General features: G+C 38.0%; 1 protein-coding gene and 1 long non-coding RNA gene across 3 annotated transcripts in view; one reads left to right on the top strand and one right to left on the bottom strand.

The window, feature by feature from the left end:
* The window catches only part of LOC311283396 (complement C3-like), a 207,675-nt gene that overhangs the window by 46,669 nt on the left and 133,282 nt on the right, over nt 1–27,724 (bottom strand). For both annotated transcript variants that reach the window (XM_084397761.1, XM_084397762.1), the window contains exons 24-26: nt 8,960–9,163; nt 8,783–8,858; nt 8,509–8,668 (exon numbers count right to left, since the gene is read on the bottom strand). In XM_084397761.1, coding sequence (XP_084253887.1) covers nt 8,509–8,668; nt 8,783–8,858; nt 8,960–9,163 — 440 coding nt within the window. The remainder of the gene's footprint in view (nt 1–8,508; nt 8,669–8,782; nt 8,859–8,959; nt 9,164–27,724) is intronic.
* On the top strand, nt 22,956–25,712 carry LOC311283878. The gene is made up of 5 exons (XR_014626133.1): nt 22,956–23,267; nt 24,317–24,418; nt 24,501–24,540; nt 24,651–24,741; nt 25,398–25,712. It is a non-coding gene; the product is annotated as an uncharacterized lncRNA (long non-coding RNA).

The raw sequence follows: 27,724 nt of genomic DNA, 5'->3' as shown, positions 1-27,724 counted from the left end.
CAAAAGTCTTGCCACAAGCTAATTTCGCCGCTGAACTTGCTGATAATTAACTTGGGTAACTTAACTGTTTGTCCGCGCTGCAATGGCACTGCGTCACACGGCCTGCTGTTGGTGCTTTCCCGGATTCTCTGCATCACGCGCTGCACGCGAGCCTTCGCGCTGACGACTCGCTCTCCATACTCCTCTGCATCAACAACTTCATTTTCCAAATCATCCATTTCTGTACACTCCTCTATTTCGCGATCTAACTCCAGCAGCGTTTCCTCTTTTGCAGATAACAGGGCTAACAGTTCACATAATCTGTCAACAATCGGATCATCTTTGCCAACCTCTGTTTCTATGTCATGCAAAAGTCTCGTCGTGGAACCGCGTACAGCTCTCCGTTTTCTGTGTAGTCTTTCAAGTCGCTCCGCCATTTCGGATGTTGTCTGCAAGTTATCCCGGGTTTCGGCACCAAAGTTTGTCGTGTCTTTTCTTCCTTAACAAGCAGTAATGACCACTGACGACTTGAATTAAAATAAACGAACTCTTTACTGAAGTTTGAACAGGAGTATACATATACAGCGAACACACATGGAGTCAATCTCACTTCTTTTTTTTTCTATCTGCGCGCTCTCGCCCACTATGCATTATGGGTAGACTTTTCTTAACCCTTTCGCACGTACGATCACACCGGTGTGATCAGTCTAGGCTGGTCCCTGGAGCGTACGATCACACCGGTGTGATTAGAACAGTCAGTGCATGACGTGTTCAACTGCTAAATTCAAATGTGCTTTCGCGCGTTGGCTGGCGCTGAGCCAGAGACAGGCACGCTCAGAGCTGTCATATATCACAACTTTTCAGTGTTTTCAACCACATAATGTTTATTTTAGGTTTCAGACATATAAGTACTAAAAAAACAATACATTTAGAGTTTGTAAAATACACACTGATGTCAAAGGAAGAGGCAATAATAATCCTTTCGATTATAATTAGACACGTTTTATTCATATCAGATACACATTGTGTAAGTTACTTTAAAGTTTACTCTATTCTTCTCCCAGTTCACCAGCCACTTACTTTTATGTATTTCGGGAGTCGTGGATGAATTCACGTGTTGTATAAAATCCAACAGATCCGATTCTCTGAACTGCGTCTGCGTCACAAACTAAGATGGCGGCGCCCATCGCGCATACAGCTGAACTAACGCGATCGTTATAAAGGTGGTTAAACAACAAAACACTTCCACTTGCATATATTTGACAATCGGAATATCAGATATTTCATGCCATATCTAACAAATTTGTGAATATTTTGAATAAAAAAGGAAAAATGGCATAAAAGCAGATCATCATTCATTCAGCTCTGTTGTTGCTGCGGTGTGTCACGTGACAAGCAATGACGCGCGTCACCATGGAAACCATAAAGTGACACATTCTAAATAACGGTCGCCTTGAAAAACTCACGCTGGGGGGTCAGCCAGAATATTTTAAACTTACGAGTGAAAGGGTTATCTGAACAACCTTATAAATGACTAAACTGTTTCTGTTATTATTAAAGATGATTATTAAACATTTCTATTCTAATTAATTCACAACACACCTGAACCAGATCATCAGCTCATTAAGAGAGACTCCTTGAACTGAACTGAGTGCGTCAGATAAGAGAGACATACAAAATGTGCAGAGCAGTGGGTCACGAGGACTGGAATTGAGAACCACTGATGTAAGGGAAGTATTATTGCTTTAGATTTGTGTTTAGTTTATTGACATTGTTTATCACGTCTGGTGTTTATGGCCATGCAAATAAATATAGCATGTGTTTATACATGAAGATGAATCAGTATTTTGGCAAATGATGTGGGTATGTTCGAGTGTACTTTTACAACAATTGTTTAGAACACATAAAACTGCGCAGCGTTATGGTTCCCACGTGTCCTGGAAAACCTGGAAAATGAAAGATCAATATTCCAGTCCTGGAAAACACATGTAAAATGTAAAAAGTAAAATGTCCTGGAAACGTTTGCGTTGTCCTGGAAAATAATTTTCCCTCCTTGTGGATGAACGCAAACAGGTTAAACATTTTACGCATGAATGTCTGTTTTCAGCTGCCTTCAATGGGTAATATTGGGCTGGAGCGCTTGTCTGCTTTTATTTCTGCATATAGCCAGCACAGCGCCCCACGTTACACAAACCTGCCAATATGTACGCATTTTGCGTAGCAAGTACGCAATTTGACATCTCAGTACGCTGGTAGGACTTGCCCCTCTAAACTGTGAAATTAACAGTTGACAGTGTGAATGAACCAAAATCAAACGAACCCGGGTCAAATCCCGGGTCACTTTATCCGTGTATTTTCCGGAATCTCTGTGTGAAAGGGGCTAATGACATGAGCGCCGCGAAGTCAGTGGTAAACACTATGGCAAGCGATCGCGTTCAAAAGTCTTTGAACGAAATTTGACGCGTCAACACGCACCGTTTGTCCGTGTTCAGACGTCATGTTTATTCATGAACGATGTCATAATGGTAAACTGGTATGCACGTGCAAACATCAGACGTTATATTTGTTCATGAGGGATAATGCATTGGTGCGATGTGAGTGATGTCAGCAGTGTTGGGTAAGTTACTTTTAAAAAGTAATTAGTTATAGTTACTAGTTACTTCTCATAAAAAGTACCTGCGTTAGTAACTGAATTACATCATTACAAAAGTAACTAATTACCAGGGAAAGTAACTATTGCGGTACTTAAAAAAAAAAAAAAAAAAAAGTTTAAATATAAGAAATGTCTTGGATACCCCCAATGTGAAATGTTAAATGAATGAAATGGACACTAAATATAACATCTTATTATTATAAAACATTGTACACTAATCTACACTATTTTAATGTTGCTGTGGGACAATGTGAGAGACACCTATTAACTTAAATATTAAAATATTATCATTACTATAGTGGAACAACAAAACACAATAGATGGTTTAGAACTTTTAATATTTATTGCACAGACCACAACTGGCCAACAAAAAAGTCAAAAAATAAATTATGCTTCTTAAGAAATGTACCAAAAATAAATAAATAGTAATAAATAAATAAAAATACATACACATACACTAGTGCATATAATTACAATTATAAAACTCAACTGGTAGACATACTGTATAGCCTACTTGAAGTATTTTCTTCCTCACAATAGTAAGTTTAGCAAAAAGTGCTCTCAATATAATACTGAACAATATACCAACATAAATAATAATAATAAAATATAATCTTTTGGGGGTTTATTTTTATAACCTACAGAGAACGTCATCATCAGAGGTTATTTTAGCCAAATTCTAGTCGTGTTTGCCACACGTGTTCACAACTGGTCAAACAAAGATGTTTTCTTTGAACGTTACCTATGCGGGTTATTTTGGAGTTTATAAACTAAATAAAATCCTACAGAGATTATTCTAATGCTGAAATGTGTAATTTATTTATAAATAAAGCATTTATGCTGCTCGTACACACTCAGTCTCTCTCGCGCACTGCCGAGCGCTTTCTCGGACACACTCGGTCTCTCTCGCGCACTGTCGAGCGCTTTCTCGGACACACTCGGTCTCTCTCGCGCACTGTCGTGCGCGCTCGCGCCGTTCGCCTCGCTTTTGTCCAGTCTCATAAACACACACACCAGAGAAAAAACGTTGCAGCTCCTATGGCTCCTTATGGATGAAAACCGCTTCAGTGAGCTCAATTATAGTAACGCCGTATTTTATTGACAGTAACGTTAACGCCGTTGTAATGGAGGAAACAGTAATTAGTTTGATTACTCGTTACTGAAAAAAATAATGCCGTTAGTAACGCCGTTTATTTATAACGCCGTTATTCCCATCACTGGATGTCAGTCTTATGTCATGATTTGTCATGCCTTTTTAAGTTGTTCGTTAACATTCTTTCTCAAGGTAGAAAAGTCAACAGCTTAAACGATGGCTCTTAGAATGGGTCTTTTATTTTAGCAAACTGCCAAAAAACCTTTTCAGACTGTGTGCAGCTGAACCAAGAAAAGCTTAAGATTGCATGGAGCTGATTAGCATGAATGGCAGAAGAAAAAGACTGCAATTAAAAAACAAAACAAGAGAAAATTATTTTAATGCAAGCAATAAAAAACTGCACACATCAGCTGTGGAATAAAAGAAAAGAAATGCATGATCAACTAGATTAAGGCAAACTCCTGTCTTAATGTAAACCCTGTCCACCACCCCCAAAGGTTTCACAAAGTTATTCTTGCCACTGTAACTTATGGCTTCCTAAAGACATGTTTATGGGTAAATAAATGAATAATAATAAAAAATATATACCAGGGCTCAACATTTAAGCCTTTTCATTTGTCCTTCGGTCGGTCATTCACTTGTCCGAGTAAAAACATTTGTTAGAACAGGAAAAAAATGTGATTTTGTGTGTGTTGTAAATATAATTTATTCCGAATCAGTATTCTCATCAGTTCAGTCAGCTTTAACATATATAAATCAGTATATTTATGATATTTTAAGCTTTATAAAGGGCGTTTTTCCCTAATCGTTTGCTTCATCTTTCATTTAAAATTCTTAAATTTGATCAATAAATTACAATAGAATAATAAGATGCTAAAGGGCAGTTACCAATCAAAAAAACTGCATTAAATAATGTAATGAGATTATTTAAGATATTTTTTGAATATACAAATAAGAAATATTATTTGTGCATAGAAATAATATTTATAAACCGCCAGTAGGAGGCGGCAGGTGACCATCTTAATGAGTGAGTCATTGATGCAATGTGCATAAAGTTAAAATACTGAAACTAATAAAACAAGGTTTAAAAAAGAAAGTTTCATTTGATTCAATTTTAGATGATGGAATATGCAGAAAGAATAAGAATTAAGCAGAAAGGTCTATTGCTTTATAGCGTATTCATTTCGTGCATCATGTTTTTGAAAAGTAAAGTAACTAGTAAAGTAACTAATTACTTTTGAAAATAAGTAATCAGTAAAGTAACTGGATTACTTTCTTGGAGAAGTAATCAGTAATCAGTAACTAATTACTTTTTCAAAATAACTTGACCAACACTGGTTTTCAACAACAAAAAGTATAATAAGGCACTTATCTCATCACTGTCCAAAAGTGGTTGTTTGATGGTAATAGATTATATTCATTAACAATTCTCTCTAGCCACAGATCGGACTCTGAATTTTGGTTTTTAAAATACATAGAGGTGATTTTTTTTTTTTAAAGACACAGACATCAAGAATCAGCATATGAATCTCAACAATGGTGACATGCTTCATGCTGCAATGCATGCTGGGAGCCACAATAGTATAAAACGCACGGCTCCCAGGATGCATTGCGGCATGAAAAATGTCACCATTGTTGAGATTCATATGCTGATTCATGATGTCTGTGTCTTTAAAAAAAATTCCCCTCTATGTATTTTAAAAATACAAAATTGAATGTCCAATCTGTGGCAAGAGAGTATTGTTGGTGAATATAATCTATTATCATCAAATAACCACTGATGAGATAGGTGCATGTTTCTATTTTTTGTTGTTGAAAACTATATCACCTGACCATTTTTGCTTCTGGTTTTCTTTGCAACAAATTACATGTTATGGTAAAAACTGTTACAAAAACCACAAACTCACAAAAAGAGTCAAACTGCCCAACTGAAGGAAACATTCATCACCATAATAGTGATCATACATTTTCAATAAATCGTCAACATCTAAACCTCTGTTAATTCTCTATAAGACCTTCTGTAGACGTCTGACAGAAATATAGTCAGTCTGGTTAGTAATAAGTGAAGCTGGTAATGCTGTTTGTGGAGTTGTTTAAAGGAGTCATAACCTGGTATTACATTGGATACCTACTGCTGTATTATAGTCTTTCAGGCCCTTCTAAAAAAGAAAAGTGGAAAAAAAATAAACACAGACCTACTTTTACCCTTATTTCTGAAGGCATTATTGTCTCGCGAGATCAATGCGATGTTTTGGCTGTCGTGGACGCTCATTTTAATAATGCAAATGAGGGGCGCATTGATTGGTTGAAGGAAGGAGGGGGGTTGACACGCAGGTAACTTCAGCATCATTACAAACTGACACCCGGCCGCGACCTACGGGATTCAACCCTACATGTTTGAGCCGGACTCTGAACCAGAGCTGGAAAGGGAAGATGTACAGTTGTTGGATGGACGTCTACATCAAGATGTCTCTGAATGGTAAAGACAATCATTTTGACTGAGACATACATTAACATCAGTAACGAGCTAAAACGTTTGTTGCTATTTTCTCCCACATAGGTTTACCTTTTATTTAATGTCGATTACATTAACGGAGATGTAGTCTACTTATTTTATCAGCTTACAGTGGTTATTGAGATGAGACGTTTACTATCATGATGGCACCTTTTCCCAAACAGAGCTTCGAGGCCAACTTCGTCTGATATTGCCCCAAATTTGTAAATGATTCAGGTGTAAAATGTTTAGCGCACACACATAACGATACGCCAGTTGAAAGGGTTGTTGGGACAGCGTCATTAAAAATTAATTTCATCCACTGGTCCCTGATAGTTTCGTCCGATTTTGGGAGATAAAACACATTTACATGTTTTTTATGGCAATCAACCACAGAGCAAGTCCGGTGTGCACTCGGTTTCTCCATCTTTCTCGACTGAACTGAATATGAGGGGGAGAAGGGAAGGGGGGCTTCCTGCTGCGGTGTCCATATATGGTATATCCTACTACCTCATGACGTCAAGAGGGAGCTGAAATCAAAATCTCGTATTTGAGTGTGCGTGCACGCGCACTGGTTTATTTACCCTGAGGTAAACAAACGCTTCACTTTTAAATATCTGCTTTGCGGCCAGTGTATAATCGTTAGTCGATCATAACATACATTGATTCTCGTGGAAAAGTGAAAATTGCAGGTTATGACTCCTTTAATCCTCCTCTGCTGAGAACTTGTTGACAGCAGGTGTTCATCATCAATGCCCAATCATCACTTAATTAATCACTTAAGTATCTCATTAACTTTAACTCTGATTCAGAGTTATTTTAACTCTCTGTAGAGAGGGACCAAATGTTCTCTGAACAGAGTTAATTTAACTCTGGGGATTTTGCTGTGTGGCATTGTGAAAGACAACAATATTTGCACAACTATAATACAGATATAACGGTATAGGTACAATATTACATCTGTTTCAAAATACAGTATATCTCGATATGATAATATCGGTATATCGCCCAGCCTTAGTTGTGATAACTTGACTCGCACTGTAGCAGCTGAAAAAGTCTTGGAAAAGTCCTGGAAAATCATTTCAAGAAAAGAGTGGGAACCCTAATAAATTCGACATACAGTAACATCTATGATAACCAATGTAGTGTTAAACCTTACTTTTCTTGCAGTTAATTCATGAGGTTCAAGAGTCAGGAAGGAAGAAGACAGGGGTCGGCATGACTGGGACTCATACTTTATTAAAATAAAGCAAAACAAACAAAAGTCGTACACAACGCGCATTCACCGTGGCAACCGCGACGGCACAAAACTCATCAAAAATGAGAGCTCGGATCCACCGTTTTTTTTTCTCTTCAGTATCTCTCTCTCGTTCCAGCGCGCAGCGGTCTCTACACGCCAATCACTGCACAGGTGTTCACCATTTGCACTTGACCTACTTGCTTGTCTCTGCTCTCTCCCGTTACAGACCGCGCTGAACCACGCCCCCCTCGCCACAAAAAGCATGTCATTAAACGCAACATTTATAAAACATAATTTTTCGATTCCCGTCTGACTGATTTACATCCACGGTGGAGCTTAAAACGACAGTTCCCATCATTCCACGCTCCTTCACATCGTCATCAAGCTACGCCGTTGTTGTTGTTTGGAATGTAGCGCCCTCTAGCGACAATTTTTTTTGCATATTGTACCTTTAAAGCAGCAAGACAAAAACTAATGTTATAGAGTCAAGAGTACAACTAAAGCGAACACTGATCTCCATCATAGTGACTGCAAATTAAACAATACAACATCAACATCTAAACCTCAGATTTTTCTCAATAAGAACTTTAGGAGTCGTCTGACAGAAATAAAATCAAACTGGTTAGTAATATTTGAAGAGGGTAATGCTGTTTGTTTTGAGTTGTCTGAGTTGTTTAATCATTGATTTTGACTTTTTGCTTCAAAATCAAAATCAAAATCATTTCAGCCCTGCATAATGTCTGCTTGAAAGATGTCAAAATGGACTTGATTCACCGGTATATGTATAAAGTAAGATTTATTCTATTTATTTAAGATCCTGTTGTACATAAAGCAAGATTGATTTGTTGTTTCAATGTTGATTCAACATAAAATAAGTGATTTAATTTAAGTTGAACAAATATCGATTTTATGTCCATCTTGATCTATTTTTCATCTTTGAAATAAAATTATTTTAAGGTTGTAAACCTGATGAAAAATCAATGTTAAGTTTAAACCTTGATTCAATGTTTATTCACTGTTGGTCTGCTATCAGGCCACATTCAACTTACCACCATCTCTCCATGAATTACAGCTGTGTCCTCTTTAAAGGAGCCGTCTGGCAGTTGTTTGTGGAGAACCAGCCACTTGAGGGTGCTGCAGAGCACGTCTTCTTTTATAGTAGCAAAGTTAATGGCCATGGCGAAGACTTTAGCCACATATGCTGTTAGCCTTTAATAGACAGAATTGCAAAATATTAACAAATTATTGTTTGTTACAAATAATCATAACAAACATATATAGGATAAAATATGACAGGAGAAACTGGGCATGAAACGAAAATACCATGTGCTGCTTGGCCTGTCTTTCCAGGCAGCGTAGGATCCATCTGGTTTACGGTAACCCAGCTGCCGTTCATAACCTTAATGCAAATATTATTAGTATATTATTTGTTTTTCAATATGTTTCTTCTTTAATTTCAAATCCTAGTCAGATTCTTTATATCTATTGTATCCTGCTGACCTGTGTTGATATGGTTAATGGCTTCACTACGGCGGTTTATGCCAACAGTCTCCCACTGATTGGTGCTGTCCAGATAATGAGTGGCAATGACAGGTAGAGTCATTTTGATCATGACCTGCTCTCCACATCCACTGGGCTGGACAATAAGGCGACCCATGAAGTCTCCACTGATGGCCTGCTCGACTGTCTGAGAGATCTCTTCACCTGGAAGGAGGAAAGCGGAAATGCGGGTGAGAATTTAGTTTTTATTATCTTTATTAGGATGAGCTGTAATTTATGCATTTATGCAACACTTTCAACACTATGCTGTGACTGGTAGGTTTCTAACTGACAGCACAAATAGTCAGTAGTCTTTTCAGACTTCAACATTCCCCGTAAATAGTGGATCTGTTAAATCCATAACAAAATATTATTTCCAAGACCTATTTTACTGTCCGGAAAATAACATATTTCTAGGTTTTCCGTGACACAAAACTGACGTCATTAAACAAATTGAAATATAACATGATCTGACTATATTCGGTTTCATATCTCATATGCAAATAAAGAAAAAACTAATATAAAACATGAAAATGGCAAATAAACAGTATAGATTACACACATCTAAAGCAGTGGTTGCGCAGTGGCATTAAAAATCTAAGCCCTCTTCCCCATAAGAATCTGAGCCCTCCCCCACCCAGAAACGATGGTGACGACGAGGCCTGGGGCCATAGTCCTTTGCCGTCACCACGCACCGGTCCTTTTCACGGACGCGCTGGACTTGACGCGAAATGCTCTGGTAAAAAGGAAGCAAGTCTGGTTTTTGCAGTCGAGCCGCCGCAAGGCTGCTTCGAGGAGGAGGAATCTACGTGGTAAAGTCAGGAGAGAGATGGGCGTAAGCGAGAGATATTACGTAAATGGAAATATGCTGACCGAGTGATGTTATTAATGTGGAACTGGAATGACAGAGTGCTATCTAGGATGACACCCAGACTCTTGACCTGAGGAGAGGGGAACACAGATGAATTGTCGATGGAGATGGAGAAGTCATTTATTTTAGATAGGATGGATTTAGTGCCAATAAGGAGGAGTTCAGTTTTGTCACTGTTGAGCTTGAGAAAGTTTAGGGAGAACCAGGATCTGATTTCCTGAAGACAGTTGGATAGAGAATTGGGAGGGAGGGATGTGGTGGGTTTAGTGGATAGGTAGAGCTGGGTGTCATCTGCATAGCATTGGAACTGGATGTTATGTTTATGAAAAATATGGCCAAGAGGGAGAAGGTAGATAATGAACAAAAGGGGTCCAAGGACAGAACCTTGGGGAACACCAGAGGAAAGGGGGGTGGAATGGGATCTGAATGTTTTAAGTTGTACAAACTGAGTACGGCCAGAAAGATATGATTTAAACCAGTGCAGGGGTGTATCAGATAATCCAAGGGGAGCTAGTCGGTCGATGAGGATGGTGTGGGAAATGGTGTCAAAAGCCGCACTCAGGTCCAGGAGGATGGGGATTGTTAGAAATCCAGAGTCTGCAGTCGTGAGAAGGTCATTGGTTATTTTAACAAGAGCTGTTTTGGTGCTATGAATGAGACGGAAACCTGATTGGAACTGTTCATAGAGACTATTGTGGGTGAAGTGGTCATGAATCTGAGAGCCAACTGTTTTTTCCAGGATTTTTGAAAGGAAGGGGAGGTTGGAAATTGGGCGGAATTTGTTGAAGTTGCTGGGGTCAGCTCCAGGTTTCTTGAGAATGGGGGTTATTTCAGCTGATTTGAGGGGTGATGGAACAATACCAGTGATAAGAGAGGAATGGATAATTGCAGTTATAAGAGGGGTCAGGGAGTGAATGCAAGCTTTAACCAGTGTAGTCGGGAGAGGATCAAGCAGGCAGGTTGATGGTTTAGATTTGCGGACAAGGTGATTTCAGCAGCAGAGGGGAGGGTAAAGTCAGAGAAAAGATGACAAGAAGTTATTTGAAAATCAGAGGATGATTTGAGGGGTGAGATCTGAGGGGGTAACTGTTGATGTATAAGATCAATTTTAGTAGTAAAAAATGTCATAATAGAATTACAGGAGTCAGTGGAGTAAAAATGAAGTGGGAGAGAATCAGGTGGAAGTGCTTTATACACCAGTGAAAAAAGTGCTTGAGAGTTACCAGAGCCTGATCTGATTAAATCTGTATAATAGTTGGACTTTGCAGTAGAAAGAGAATCTTTATAGGAAAGTAAATGGGTATAAAACATTTTTTTATGGATGGTCAAACCAGTTTTTCTATAGAGGCGTTCCAGTTGGTGACCTCTGGCTTTCAGTTGACGATGTTCAGAAGTAAACCAGGGTGCAGATTGAGAAAAGGAAACAGTCTGTGTTTTTAATGGGGCCAGGGTATCGAGGAGATGGTGTAGTCCATAATCGTAGTAACTGAGCAGTTCATCAGGGGTGGATGTGAAGTCAATATTGGGAAGATTGGCAATAACAGAGTCTAAAGCTGCTGGGTCAATGGACTTGATTTTGCGAAAAGAGATTGTACGTGACAGTTTCGTTTTGAGCAGTGTCGCCTTAGCATTAATTGAGATAAGTTTATGGTCAGAGATGGGAAGGTCAAACGCAGTACAGTTAAAAGGAGTGACACCAGAGGAGCAAAGTAGATCCAAGGTATGAACTTTTGAATGGGTGGGGAAATTAATAAACTGCTGCAAATCAAAACTATCAAGGCATGATATAAAGTCTTTTGTGAGGTAGTTATTGCCATTATGAATATGGATGTTAAAATCACCAAGGAGAATAACATTAGGGGAGAGAGGTGAAATAAGTGTAAGAAAAAGCAGAAAATTCATTGATGAATTCTGAATTGGGCTTAGGTGGACGATACACAGTGGCTACAATGATAGGGGATGGACCATTTAGTTTAATGACAAGAGACTCAAATGACTGGTAAAGTGGCACAGAGACAGGCGAGACTTTCCAGCTCTCGCGATAGATTATCGCGAGACCTCCCCCGCGACCTGTAGCGCGGGGTTGACAGCTGTAAACAAACCCGGGGGGAGTTGCTTCGTTCAACTGGGAAAAGTCATTTGGTTGCTGCCAGGTCTCTGTCAGACTAAATAAGTCATATTTGCGGTCATTGATGAGATCCTGGAGAAAAAGTCCTTTGCCCGAAAGTGATCGGATGTTGTATAATCCAAAGTGGAGACAGAGCTAGCATTAGCAGACCTGGGTAGACTGGTTAGCACACTATGGTCCACCATCCTGCTGGATGATCTCGGTTGACGGCGAGATGATGGACCAGAAGGAGTTGATTGAAGTGGAGGCATCGATGTTGAAACTCCGTCAAAAAATTAAAGTGAATCATACAAAGCATTGACTTACTGGAGGTTCACAACTACTGAAAAACCTTGTTGGTGAGGTAAAAGGGGAGCAGGCAGTGGACCAAAGCACTGTGAGGCAAGGGAGGGGGACTCAAAATGTGAAAAAAAAAAAAAAAAATTGTTGCACCGTTTGCATTTGTATTGTTTTACTACTTAAACAATTATTTTAAGTATATATCATTGTATTATTTACAATACACATATTTTAATGATATTTTTTAGGAGGGGACAACCCTCAGATAGGGGGGTCCATCAAACAACTTATGTGAGAAGGATCAGTCAACAAACACGGCAAGTCATGTCATCATCTCCTCTTATTGTCACTTGCACCTCATGCATCATGTTTAGCATATCCTTCTCTGTCAGCACAGAATTTACATGTGATAAATACAGGGAGATAGTCAAGCTGACGGGGAAGATTTCAGAACTAGAGACACACATCCAAATTTTAACCCTCTGGGGTCTAAGGTGTTTTTGGGGTCCTTGAGATGTTCTGACATGCCCTGACATTTGTGCTTTTTTCAGTTGCTTATAAACATATTAATGGCAAAAAAAAATTACACACTATTTAGCACAAACAGGGCTACCATAATATGTGAGCAACAAGAATGTACATGTCTGCATTTTTGAGAGAATAATGTTTATGCGTGGTTATTGAAAAAACTAAAAACTAAAGTTTCTGAAATAAGACCACAAAACACACACTAAATATGTGCCAATAAGACTTTTGTCTAATAGATGTCATTGCCTAGTGTTTTTTCTTCAAAATGATGTGAAAATCACCCTGCCTAATCCTTCACATAACACAATACATTGATTTGAATTTTGCAAAGCACTTTCTGTTTGGAAAGGCAATATTCGAGTGGGCGTCACAGATCATGCATATTTAGTGGTTCACACCTGAGGACCGCATACTTAATGAGCCATTCATTCAGGTGAGTCACTGAGCCACAAGAATGCAAGAGCAACAGTTGGAAGCATCTAAATTCTTTTTTATTTTTCCACATATTGTGCTTGCAATTTGGCCTATAATATCCAAGGAAAACATGTCTAGTAATTGTGCAGTTAATTCTCATACTGTATTTTCAGTTTTGGAATATTTATCCTCTCCCCAAATTTGTCACTAATAAAACACAATAAAAATTATTTAAAGAAAAGGCTTATATTTACCTTTTAATAGTTTGTTTACATCTACCTTGTAAATATTTCAATAAACAACAATTCAAGTGTAATCTTTCTTTGTAAAAACTAAAGTATACATTTTATCATACATATTTCAAAGTTAAGGATTTGATTGATTATTTGATTATTTTTGACAAAAAATTGGCAAATAAAAGCTTATTTGAGGTGGCAGATATTTTACAGTAAAAATGTATAATCTATCCAAAACTAATCAACGAAATGTTGTCTTTCATATGTCTGTAACATAGGTCTTTCATTTTTATTATAAGGAATATAAATGTTAATTTGCAGTTTAATACGTTGCTTATACAAATATATATATGTGCATACACACACACATATATATGTGTATATATTTATACACAAAAATAAATTGTATTTATATTTTTTATATACATTTTTTTTTTCACAAATTGTGCTTGCAAATTGTATAATATCCAAGGTAAACATGTCTAGTAATTGTGCAGTTAATTCTCATACTGTATTTTCAGTTTTGGAATATTTATCCTCTCCCCAAATTTGTTACTAATAAAACACAATAAAAATTATTTAAAGAAAAAAATTATATTTACCTTTTAATAGTTTGTTTACATCTACCTTTTGAGGGACATTTTCCCTTATTATTATTCCTCACAGCGCTGCGAGACGGTGTAAACAAGTAATGATCTGAATAAACTTGTGTTTTCTCGAGCTGATATGGGGCTCGAGAAAACACAGCCCCTCACAGGTTTGCGCCGTGGATTCCCGCGAGTCAAACGCGGATACTGTGTTTGTTTTAGGCTCGCGCAGTCTTCACTCGGACGCACACTTCAATCCGTTGTGGAGACTCTCTTTTCGTTCCAGTGAAATTACAAAACAAAATACACACAAACATGTCTCTGCCTGATATACAACCACTGATAAACATAATCTGATTTGATAAAAAAAAAAAAAAAAAAAACTATATGAGTGCAGATTCGAACTCAGAACCACTGACACGCTAGGCAAATGCTCTACCACTAGACCACACGCTCTTGAAAATGCTGCCGTTCGTCGTCTGAGTTACAATCTTCCTCTGAGGAAAAGCCAAGGTGACTTATTCCTCGCTGTCCAGAATCATCTGAAGGGCGTCTTTCCCGGAGAAACGAGCCATCCTCTCTAAACGCGATGAACTATCAGTGAATCTGATCTGATGAAACTTCTTGTTTTCAAGGCATTGATCGGGGGGCGGGTGCGAAGCATAGATTACCTAAACTATTTACCATGTGAATAGTGCCGGGGGCGGGGCGGCCTCGGTTCATTATAGAGATAATGAGGCAGAAGGAAAAAACGGTACCTCTCCTTGCTTTCAAACGGATTACATGAGTTGAAAACATTTGTTTTTTATATTAATTACTTCATTTAAAAGAAGAGATTTCAAGCTTCATAAAGACATATACCACGCGTCTGTGTGAGAAGTATTCGCTGAGTTATGATTCATTTTCGGACGCGTTTCAGAATGGACTACACGGACAGAGAGAAGGCAGATCGCGCTCCGTGTTTATTTTTCTTAATTTGACGAAAAGCACAACACTTTGTTTTTATTGTGAGTATACACAAAAATAATACACATTTAACAGAATCGATTGATGTATGAAACTCCTATGGAAAATCAAAGTCAACAGAGTATTTATGAGTTTCTTTTACACTGATAAAAAAAAAGCGAGCTGGTATCGCCGGCGAGACCGCCGACCTCAGGGGGTTAATCGAGGATAGTAAGAATGCAAGGGCTTTAGAAACTGCTTTGGATGTGACTAGCTTAGTGAACTCTTTACATTGTTTGGTTCCAGCTGAAGTAGAGCCCGTGCAGCAAGGCAATTGGGTGACGGTGAGGCGCTGTAGTCGCGGGACAAAACTCTGCTCTTCCGTTCCGATTACAACATCAAACAGATTCTCCCCACTCAGTGAAACACCCACTGTGAATCCTGTTGATTGTGCCCTAGTTACTGGCGATTCTATTACATGGAACGTGAAAATAGAGACACCAGCCACCATAGTCACATGTTTGCCAGGAGCCAGAGAACCTGACATCAAAGCTGGATAATGCTAATCGTAAATTCTCTAAGATCATTATTCATGTCGGCACTAATGATGTTCGACTCCGCACGTCGGAGATCACTAAAATTAATGTTAGAGGTGTGTGAACTCGCAAGTACGATGTCAGGCACTTTAATTTGCTCTGGCCCCCTTCCTGTTCGCCGGAGTGATGAGATACTTAGTAGATTGTCCTCACTCAATGTCTGGTTGTCTAAGTGGTGTCCACAAAATAATATAGAATTCATAGACAATTGGAAAAGTTTTTGGGGCAGACCTGACCTGTTGAAAAGAGATGGTATTCATCCCTCCTGGGATGGTGCTGCTCTTCTCTCTAGTAATATGGCACATAGTCTTAGAGCACAAACATGATTTGGGACTTTGCGCGGATAATCCGTGGGTCGGTCGGGCGGGCCAAGTAATAAAAACATTCCATTCCAATTAATCGAAGGTGGATGACAGATAGCCTAAATAATTTTGTGTTGAGTTTAATAAAGACCCGGAACTCTCATCACGGTAAAACGCAATGAACGTGCGTCACTCTACTTTCGTTTTCAACAACGTAATTCTCTTCAGAGAAAACCAATCAAGGAAAACATATCAGGACTCGACAGTAACGCGTCTGGGACCATAGACTGTGTCCGGGACACGTGTGTTTTTTTTTTCTTTTGAAGGGAAAAGTGAGAGAGAATTGTAGCCCATCCGGACAAATGCCCTGATTAAAACAATTTATATATATATATATATATATATATATATATATATATATATATATATATATATATATATAAATAAATAAATATATATATATATATATATATATATATATATATATATATATATATATATATATATATATATTTATAATTTTTTTTTCAAAACTAGGGAATCACGGAAACCGTGAGGATGATTCTGTTTTATTTCATTTAATGTAAGTGGCGATTGATAGCCTATAGTTGATAATAATATAGACCTAACGTTACCTAATTTAGACTACTAACGGTAACAAAGTTGCGCTGTTGAGGATCGCACTGTTATTTATAACATAGCCCAGTGGTTCTCAACCTCTCCTGCAGGGACCCTCTGACTGGCCATGTTTCTGTTTTAACCCTGAAATGGCACACCTGATTCAATTAATGAGTATTTATTAGAGTAGGAAGAGTAGAAATTAGTCAATTAATCAATTAGTCAACTACTCATTAAGCCTTTAATTAATTGAATCAGGTGTGCCATTTCAGGGTTAAAACAGAAACCTGGCCTGTCAGGGGGTCCCTGCGAGGTTGAGAACCACTGACATAGCCTATTATAGTTAAGAAACAATATATAGCATTGGCTACACACGACCAGGGAGCTGTTTTCCTGAATGCCATCAAGATTGAATCCGAGACTGATTTCATAACAGTTCAATAAACAAAGAGTTCAAATCTAAACATACATTTTAGACGCAATGACTGTTTTATTTTAAATAAATGTTAATTTTGAATTAGCCAACTTCAGTGTGATATGTTAACATATTATCATGCTTAACACTGAGAATTTGAATAATTGTAATGTGATAATCAGATGCAGATATCTAAATCAAAGAATATGGGTGGTTTGCGGGCGGATTATTTATTTTTAACAGTGGATTCGGGTGACTCAAAGTGCACCAGATTAATGAATTTATCTTTAAAATGTACAAAAATTTCTTCAGGGGGGTACCAAGTTCCACCCACAAAGAATGTCAGAAACACATTAAGCTGATGATCTACGAAAAATAACATTTAATTACCTTATTATTAGGATTTTACCACCTCCGTAAAAAACCTGGATAAATCCCATCACATTTCACCTAGATATCATTATATAGAGACTGTGTCTGTTCCACGAATAAGGGTACAAAAAGCTTCCAAACCCATCTAAGGGTAAAAATTGAATTCAACAACACAATTTTAGGATAATTGAACGTAATTAACTGAATTGTTTTGGACAAAATTAAGACTGTTAAACTTATTCAACTAAAGGGCATTGGATTAAACTTATGTAATTAACTTAATTGAAATAATGTTACATAAATCCAAATGTAACCTAGTCACAGCCGTTTTGACATAAAAAAAGTTAATTAAAGCTAACATAGTATTTTTTTGAGTTCATACAGACTTTATCAATGAATTTGCTGACTTTCTATCAGAGTTAGTACTGGTTGCAGATAATTGTTGGTGATTTTAATAAACATGTAGATAACGAAAAAGATGCATTGGCATTTAAAGACATTCTTAACTCTATTGCAGTTAGACAACACGTGTCAGGACCTACTCATTGTCGTAATCATACTCTAGATTTAATATTATCACACGGAATCAATGTTGATGCCGTTGAAATTCTGCAGCAGAGCGAGGACATCTCAGATCATTATCTAGTCTCGTGTAAACTTCATTTAGCCAATGGCTGCAAAGCCGACTCCGTGTAACAAATATGTTGAGAAGGGTCTGGCTGCAGACCTGCACTTGCACTCTCAGACTTGCACTCTCAGACACCAGCGCTTCCTCTGCAACTTAAGTGACGTCACTTGCAATCGACGCATAGTGTGGTTCGTGTCGGATTGAGAACAGCTCCCAATGTCGTTCAGAAATCGTTTCTGTAAGTATATATACAAATAAATATATATATATATATATATCGTCGCTGTCTGGCAGAAACCTTGTCCAAATTTTGTCAATTTCATATTTTTTTCACAAATCGATGCTATTGGTCAGTCCCCATGTTGTTATGTTATTTTTTACAAATTATTAACCAATCTAAAGTGTTGAAAATAGCTAGAGAGCAACTCTCTTAACTCCATTGGACACTTCAACTGTCTGAGAATCCTCGTAACTCCACCAATTCTTCACTCCGCGGCGGGAGCCTGCGGCATTTTATCTCCTCAGGATTGAAAGTCGCAAAGATTAAGAAATCCTCGTCGAGCAACACGTAAAGCAAGCCTTAACTCTGATTCTATCTGTGTTAAACTATGATACCAGTTATTGATGTATTTTAAATGTCTACTAATTACTAGGCTTATTATACGTGTGCATTGAAGTTTTAAAATGTATCTAATATAATACTTGAATTGAATTAAATGTTTTGGATACCAGCATTAATTTAATTTAATTTTTTTATTATTTTACTGACTCGAAGTTGTCATTGTGCATGTAAAATACCCCAAGTAGCAAGGTTTTAATTTATGGGAGAAAAAAGGGCTGTCTAAGTTACTGGTGTCAAGTAACGTTAAGCCTAACATTATCTTTGGATAACTCTGTATGTTTTTTAGACAATAACGAGTGAAAATAGTTAGGTTAGATACATTTCAGTAGGCCTGTTTTGTTAAAAATCCATAGCTGTAATGCTTCGGTGCAGTAGTAGGAATTGAGCCATGAAGGTAAGTGCGTGCAGATTAGGCTAATTTTCGCCATTAGACAGTCACTTCGTCGTTTTTTGTTCTGCTTCATATAGCTCTTAAACCTTTAAAATGGAGTTTAGGAAGATGTATGTAACCACCGTCGTTAGCTTTGGTTAACTATAATTGAAGCCTTTTCTCTTGTCAAAAGGCTCAACGCAACCGCCGACTTTGTGTGCAGATTAATTTCCGCCTATTTTAGACAGCCTAGTATTTTGGTATTGCATCACTCATATCTCTTAAACGTTTAAAATGGAGTTTAGGAAGATGTATGTAACCACAATCATTAGATTTGAAAAGCTATTAAAGCTTTCCCACACAGCAAAGGAGTCCGTGGCGGACCCGCCCTCAAGCCGCCAGATCCGCCTGATTGGGCCTTTCACACAGGACTCGGTATGCGCCGCGCTGCGCTATAAAACCCATTCATTTCAATGGCCTGCGCCGCGCAAGGACGTTTTGTTGCTGCGTCGACCAAAGCGCAAGCGCAGCGGTGCGCATCATTGGAAAATGATAAAAGCTCACGCGCACGCCGCGGTCAAAGTTCAAAATAGTTCAACTTTTGCCGCTGCGCTCTGTGACGATTACCAGCGCGTCCAATAGAATCGGGGGATCCAAACAAGCACGGAAATCAAAATGGATGAACGGTTAGTACTGTGTATATAATTTGTTTTTTAGTTTCAGGTTTAATGTTTGAATAAATGTTTTATTCTAAAAAAGAGCTGACTTCATGATTCTTGTTTTGATTCAGATATTAAAGTATATAAAATCGCGTTGTATCTGAAGGGCAACGCTGAACCCAGCGGCAAGTGCCGCGCATACCGCGTCCTGTGTGAAAGGCCCATGACTGTCAGATTCGTTTTCGCTGCGCTAACAGGATCAGCCCCGCCTCCAGGATCGGCCCCATCTGCGGTTTTAATCGGCGGACCCAGAACGGATCACATACGGATCTGCACTTCGGACGTGCCTTAACATGTGCCCCGCCTCCTGCGCACTGTCACCTCGCGGACTCGCTACAGACGCTGGGCGGACCCGCTGACCAAACGCGCCTAATTTCAACTGTCGCCATCGTCACAGAATCATTCTCCGCACTGTGGAAAAGCTACAACCGGCAGGTCGACAAGCACAGAGCACGGTAAGAATGGTTAAACTATGCTTTATTTGTACAGTTACTTAGCTGTAAAACATTACCGGTCATACCGTTTGAAGATTCAAATTTCACCATTTAATGTACCTTTACCATCATTAATTACCTTTTATTAATATTCATAATCAGTAGTATTATGTATCTCTTTTATACTCTTTATATACATTCATAATTATTTGTACTCATTGTATTTTGTGAATATGTGGGAGAGACTTTGGGAGACTTTGGACTTGAGTGTGCTGCTGGACTGAAATGTATATGCAGTTTTTCATCAAGCATAGTATAAGGGGAATACATTCCAACGTTAATGGAAACCATATGTTCTTCTGCTGAATGTATGTGTTCCTATGGTGTAGTTTTTTTCCTTGGTCAGGGATATAAAAACCAAGCCCTTTTGTCCGAATATCAGGAAGAGATGGAAATGTAGAGAAGATGACTGAGAAGCTGAATTAGACCTTAGCTTGGTCCATTGTCTCTTCCTCCTATGTTTTATAAACCAAATAAATAAGAGATCTCTTGGCAAAATCACTGGTGTCTGTTTCCATGAAATTAAACAACAGGGGAAAGCAAGATTTTTAAATCAACACCGTTCAACATACCGATGATTTTATTTCTGAAATGACTGTGGCAAACCAAGTTAGCAAATTGTCATTAGCGTAGATTTGAGTAAAAATGTATTTGATAATTAATAACTTTGAGTAAAAAGCTATTTGGATGGTATATTCTTTCTCTCTGGGAGGTTAGGTGATTTAATTAACGTTAGCTGTCCGGATTTTTATCACACCCTGAGCGCGTATTTTCTCCCCTCCAGTAACGTTAACGTTAAAATGTCAGGCAAGATATTATCATGTTAGGCCTAACGTTACCTAACTTACTTTTTTCACTGAATTTCTGGTATAACATGTCCATTTTTGTTTACATTTTGACAGTTCCACCTCCCCATGTAATGTTCTTTCAAAAAAATAATTAATATTATATGATACTGTGTGTGTGTGTGTGTGTGTGTGTGTGTGTGTGTGTGTGTGTGTGTGTGTGTGTGTGTGTGTGTGTGTGTGTGTGTGTGTGTGTGTCACCGACAGGGGTGGGTGTTGTGAGGTTTTTAATTATAATCACTTAATCATTTTAGTTGAGCTTCTGTTTGTGTTTGTGCCAAATTCTTTAGGGAGTCTATTAAAGTCTGTAGTTTTCTTATGTCTCATTAGAACTAAAGAAACGCGACCCGATCTGGCAATCTTACATAGCGTGGTTATAGCAGATAATGTACCGCAAAGCGGAGGCAGAAGTGCCTTTCACCCTGTTACGACTTGACAATATTTTAAGTTAAAAAAAAGAATTGTCTATCCTCTAAAAAACAACAACCTGGTAGCTTCAATGTGATTTCATGACATGTAATGAAAATCTGCTTATGTATTACAGGTGCTGTGAGAAAGAGCCATGTCTCCCGTGCCACCACCGATGACGACATTACAAAACATGTAATCCGGTGGTTCAACCTGGCATCAGATAGGGGAAGCTCAAGGAGCCGTCCCCCCTGTCAGCAAACCTTGACCCAACAGTAGTTAAAAAAAATACTTTATCATTTTAGTGTAATGTTTTTCACTAAACAAAATGATGTTCTTGGTACAATTCATGGTTGATTTAATTTTTTTCTGTAATGTCTATTCAATGTATACATGAATACAACTATTTAAAAAAAAATTTAAATACATTTATAGTCTGTAATAACCTATTTTGATATTGTTAGTTGGCTAAAAAATATTAATGTTTAATGATTTCATGTTTTATTCATATTAATAAAGGGAAAATTTAATTTGTGTCGATTGCAAGTGACGTCACAGGTAGAGGAAGTGCTGGTGTCTGAGAGTGCAAGTGCAAGTCTGCAGCCAGACTATTGAATATGTTAGACCTATCACTTCTGCCACTAAAGATTGCTTTATTAATAAACTTCCTGATCAGTTTCATCATCTCAGCGTCCCAGATAGCCTAGAAGAACTAGATATTGCGACAGAAACTTTTAACTCTCTCTTTTCCAGCACTTTAGACACAGTTGCTCTTTTGCGCTTAAATAAGATTAAAGAAAATAGTCCAACGCCGTGGTACAGCGAGCACACTCGGGCCCTTAAGAGAGCAGCCAGAAAAATGGAGCGAAACTGGAAAAAAACAAAACTAGAGATATTTCGCATTTCATGGAAAGAGAGCACGACTGCATACAGAGAGGCCTTAAAAGCTGCTAGATCTGCTTTTTTTTCAATCATACATCATACATGTGTTTACAGTGGAAGTTAGATGCGGCTGAGCATGCGTATAACACGCCATAACCAAACGTTATGTGATTGGCTTACGGGTAACCAATGATTTTAAACTTCAGACAAGCGACCCCAGGCGGTAAAGAAAACGTTTTTCTATTACGGAACTCCAGACTCTCTCTACGAAGCAAAGAGAAGTATTACCAGGCTAATAGAAGAGGAAGAATTCACTAAATTCGTTAAATCATCTAAATCGACAACATGTATGTTAGACCCTATCCCGACTAAGCTACTGAAAGAGATGCTTCCAGAGGTCATAGATCCTCTTCTTAATACCATTAAACGTACACTATGTAATTTTTACATGTAACCTCTTACAATAACAAAGGCGTAGTTTGATGACGCAACATTTGCTAAGAATTATGGATCTTGTCGTCAACGTCAAGCCGACCAATCTAATAATGTTTATGGATGAGTAAATACATTGATGTTTTTATCATGACTGTGATATGAAGCAGTTCGGGATTGCTAAGAGACAGCTATCAGCTCCACACGCGACGCGAGTCACGCGGATATAAAAGGAATATGGACATTTCATTTTACCGAACTACACTCAAAAAAGTCAACAAGCCACTTGCTTGATTTGCATGATACAAATATGTCTGATTAATAAGAATATAACGAGTTTACTTCTGTTAAATGATTCATTCTTGTTACTTGTAACTAAATTAAGAAATCATTAAATGAATTAGATCAGCACTTGTTGATTCAACGAGACTGAAGCGCTTCATATCAACAATTCTCTCTGGTGAGTCACTGCGCATGCTCAGCACTACGGCGGGAAGTTCGGGCACACGCGAGTCCAGAGACGGCTATAAGTGGAGTTTTGTGAGCGGTCTAATTGTTCTGCATCCTTGATATTGAGGGTAAGTACTTGATATGTACCTGTTTGTAATTAATACTGTGGGATTATAGATTAAAAATAAGTTATTAGACACTGTGGCGATGTTTCTGCAGGTTTATTTTCCTATACTTGAAGCATAGGCTATGTTGGGTTCAATCATGTGTCTTCGTCGATACGAGTTTCACCTTAACGTTAATATATGCGCTACAATTTGGTGCATTTCTGTCACAATTCAATGTTAGCTACGCGCCTAACTATTTACTACATAACCCACGTTAAACCTGAACTCTACCTCAACCATGGGAGGGTAAAACAGGAGATAAAGTGAATGCAGAGTCGAACACACCATGCACTCGTTTTTTTCTGTTTGTAAGTTAGTGTGACGTTAGCTGGTTTATGCCTAATGTGGCATTTTTACGACATACCCGGGGTATATTTACGTAATCTATCGGTTACATCAGAAACAACAGAAGTTAATGTTGAATGATCAATGTGCACTTCTCATCTCTCCTTTCATGTTAACGTTTAGAGCTTTATTTATTTCTCTTTTGAGATTTTGCTGAGAGTGTGCCAACGGAGGGACTGTTGTTGTTATTATCTAAATTAACTAATATTGGCCTGGCCCTTCATGTGTATATCAGAAAAAATATTACTTTAAACGTTCTGTAACTAGACATTTCTGTCTTTTCAAACATAGTTCCAAAATGCCACATGCTACCCAGTTTATTGAATACAGTATGCAAAAATTGTCAAGTAAAATCTATGATGCAGTCGACCATACATTTGAAATGTCCTAACAAAAGGAATAGTTTATAATTAAAGTCATGATGGAATAGGTTTGCATGGTTTTATTCAGGGAATATGGTTATTAATATAAGTAAAACACTTGATATTTAGTAACAACAGCAAGTAGTGGTATTTTCTTTGGCCCAGTTTTTAAAGTCAGTCTTTGAAATTAGGAGAATACTGCTTGTGTTATGTGTTTTTCTGTTTTCTGGCCTTAGCATATACATTAGGGTAAATAAGTTGCAGTTTTGCAGATTAACTTTTAGACACTTCTTTTTTTCACAGTGAAAATGTTCCTTTTCTTCATACAAAAAAGAAATGCATCACAATATAAAGCTGGCGGCTGGCCCCTTGCTCTTCTGGTGTGAACCTCACCTTTTTTACATGGTAAGTAGTTTTTCTTAACACTCACAGTAATGTACAACTAACTATCCTTGATTACTGAACTTTCCTTTTCTTTCTCTTTCAGGGACATGTATGTGGCAGTGTGTTGCAAAGGAGAGTTGTAGGTACAAGTTACTCGAGCATTATAAACTATACCATTGTTTTGTAAGCGGCAATCATTATGTTTGTGTATATTTAAATTTAAGTTTGAGTTAATCTTGTCCCCACCCCACAGGATGACACTGCATACCCGAAGAGCCTGTGTCATCAAGTCTCTGTGCACCTACTTGAAAGAAGACCCTGAAAAACTAGTGAAGGCATATATGGTGAGTTGATGAGAAAATACAGCTTCAAAAGCCCATTGAATCTGTACTTGGGCCGTGTTTTTCCCTATTCGCTACAACAAACATGTGACATAAGAGAACACATAACTTTGTCAAATATCTGAGCTGGACAAATTGTTAATTTATAGGAAACTGAGGGTACACCATGACAAAGTTCTTATGTGAATTGGTTGATGCACTAAGTCAATTTTTTTTTTAAATTCGTATCGGTTGAGCTCTCTTGGGGCTTAATTTACATAAAAAAGAAATGACATCAGAAACTGTAAATGCATGCTTTTGTTTTATTGCAGTGCATTATATTCTAAGATGGTTCTAATGTTTTAGCCACCTCATTCATTTTAAATATGGTGGCCAAATAAATTATAACAATCTTATAATATAATGCACTGCAATGACAGCCCAGCACCCACTGTGACCTCAATAATAAACATAGTAGAATTATCACCTTTCTGACAGTTTCAACTTAAAACCTGAGAAATTATAACCTTGTAAATGTAGAATAAATTTTCCTGTATCGGATTGACGTTTACTTAACATGTGTACCTAATAAAGCGGCCATGAGTGTATAATGTGCAATTCTTGTGATTAATATTTGAGCTAATTTTTGTTTGTGATCTTTCATGTATTTCGTCCCACAGGATTCAGACATTGAGTCACAAAGTACCTTGGAGCAAACTGTGGGGGAGCGCTGTCTGACAATTACCCAGCAGACATTGGTGTCATAATTGAAGATGTGGAAGTCCTCAGTGAAATGAGTAGTATTGCACAGGCTTGTGCTCTGTTATTTGGACTGATATACTGTTTGAACCTGAGCTCAAATAAAATAAAATAATTTTTTTAAATTGTTTGCATGTTTTCTGTACTTTTTTTTTATAGATTACTGAAGTTTTGGTAATGTCATGCTTAAAGGGATAGTTCACTTTGAAATTAATTTTTGATATGTTTTAGCTTACCTCAAGGGCATCCAAGATGTAGGTGTCTTTGTTTCCGCAGTAGTTTCAATTGTGATATTTTTAGGTCAAACCGTTCTTGTCTGTCAGTCATATAATGCAGGTCTATGGTCACTGGCTCAAAACACAAGCACAGAGTCCAAATTAAAACAATTCCCCATCGTCCAAATTAAACAATTCCCCATCATAAGTACACATTGATGGCCTAAGACACGAAACGAGCGGTTTGTGTGAGAAAACGAACAGTATTTATATCGTTGTTATCTCTTGAAAACAGCACACGTCCAAATGATCTGACGGCGCGGGCGGGTATAGATGTATACACTAGATGTCGCCTAGGCTACTGCAGTTCATTGGAACGAAACCGTAGCCAAGGCGACATCTATGTATATATCTATACCCGCCTGCGCCCTCAGATCATTTGGACGTGTGCTGTTTTCAAGAGATAACAACGATATAAATACTGTTCGTTTTCTCACACAAACCGCTCGTTTCGTGTCTTAGGCCATCAATGTGTACTTATGATGGGGAATTGTTTAATTTGGACGATGGGGAATTGTTTTAATTTGGACTCTGTGCTTGTGTTTTGAGCCAGTGACCATAGACCTGCATTATATGACTGACAGACAAGAACGGTTTGACCTAAAAATATCAAAATTGAAACTACTGCGGAAACAAAGACACCTACATCTTGGATGCCCTTGAGGTAAGCTAAAACATATCAAAAATTAATTTCAAAGTGAACTATCCCTTTAAGGCTGATTTATACTTCTGCGTCGGACCTACGCCGGAGTCTCTACGCTATAGACTACGCGTTGGTTTTCATTTATACTTCTGCGTCGTTGTCCACGTTGACGCGCAATTACACATGCAGAGGGAGCATGTGAAACCCCAGGGAGCGATCCTAGCAGACCAATCACAGCGCTTGCATCCGCGTAGAGTTGACGCGTTGTGACATTTTTGGAGAGGTGCACGTCAGGGTACGCCGAAGGGTACGCGCGCTACACACAGCCTATGACGTAGCTACGGCGTGAGTTCGACACAGAAGTATAAATTGGGCTTTAGTGCCGTCATCTAAAACAAATCTAATTGAAACAAAAAGATAGATATTCATTAAACTACCAAAACCATACATGAACAAGACATTAACTAGTTGATGTAACAAGGCAGAATTTTGTTGAATGGAAGTGCTTTGAGTGAATGAGAATAAATTTGATTAGTCTAACACAATACAAACATTTTGATTCAATTAGTTGTAGAGAAGTTGCATTGACATATTAAAATCATGTTTAATCTACAAATCAATATTGTGTTCAAATAAAATATTCAAAGCTTTCCAAGTTTACTTGATTTGATTAGATGCATAATGGGTGCTACGATTAAATCATGTTCGTTCAACAATTTATTTTTTTGAGTGTACATGCAAGTGCAGAATTACAACTCACAGGTCAGTTTATTAGACAAATTAAACTTGTGAGGTAACGCAGCGCTGTTTCACTTGGTCTAACATTACACTATCACACTAAACTGCATTTGAATGTGTTTAAATGTATGTTATTCTGTTAGTTTGTCTGTATGAGACTAGCAGTAAGCTAGATCAACATTAGAATAACATACAGATCATAGGCCTATTCTAACATTTTATCATTGTTGAACTATATAACATTGATTAGTTTAATGTAAATGTGCTCACCTGTTTAATAAAGTACATGTAGGAGCGGTTGAAGTCTCGGACGTGGAGCTCTCGGCATCTCAAACACCGCGCTGATATTGATTCTCGTTTTAGTTCTTCTTTTTTATCCAAAGTCTGCTTGCCATGGTCTATAATGTTTGAACGAAACAACAACAGCGTGCAGACAGACATTACGAACTACACAGTTGTCCACGTCTGTCGCCTTGGTTACTATCAGAGGGCTCTGGTTGCTATGGCAGTACGAGCGGAAACCAGGGAAAACGCGGATATGACGCCATTGAGGGCAACAAAACGGAAATAAAGAAATGTGACGTGTCTTCGA

The sequence above is a fragment of the Rutilus rutilus genome, assembly GCF_951802725.1.
Source record: "Rutilus rutilus genome assembly, chromosome: 2".
Lineage (NCBI taxonomy): Eukaryota > Metazoa > Chordata > Actinopteri > Cypriniformes > Leuciscidae > Rutilus > Rutilus rutilus.
The sequence above is the reverse complement of the archived record's forward strand: the minus strand, read 5'-3'. Positions and strand labels throughout refer to the sequence as shown.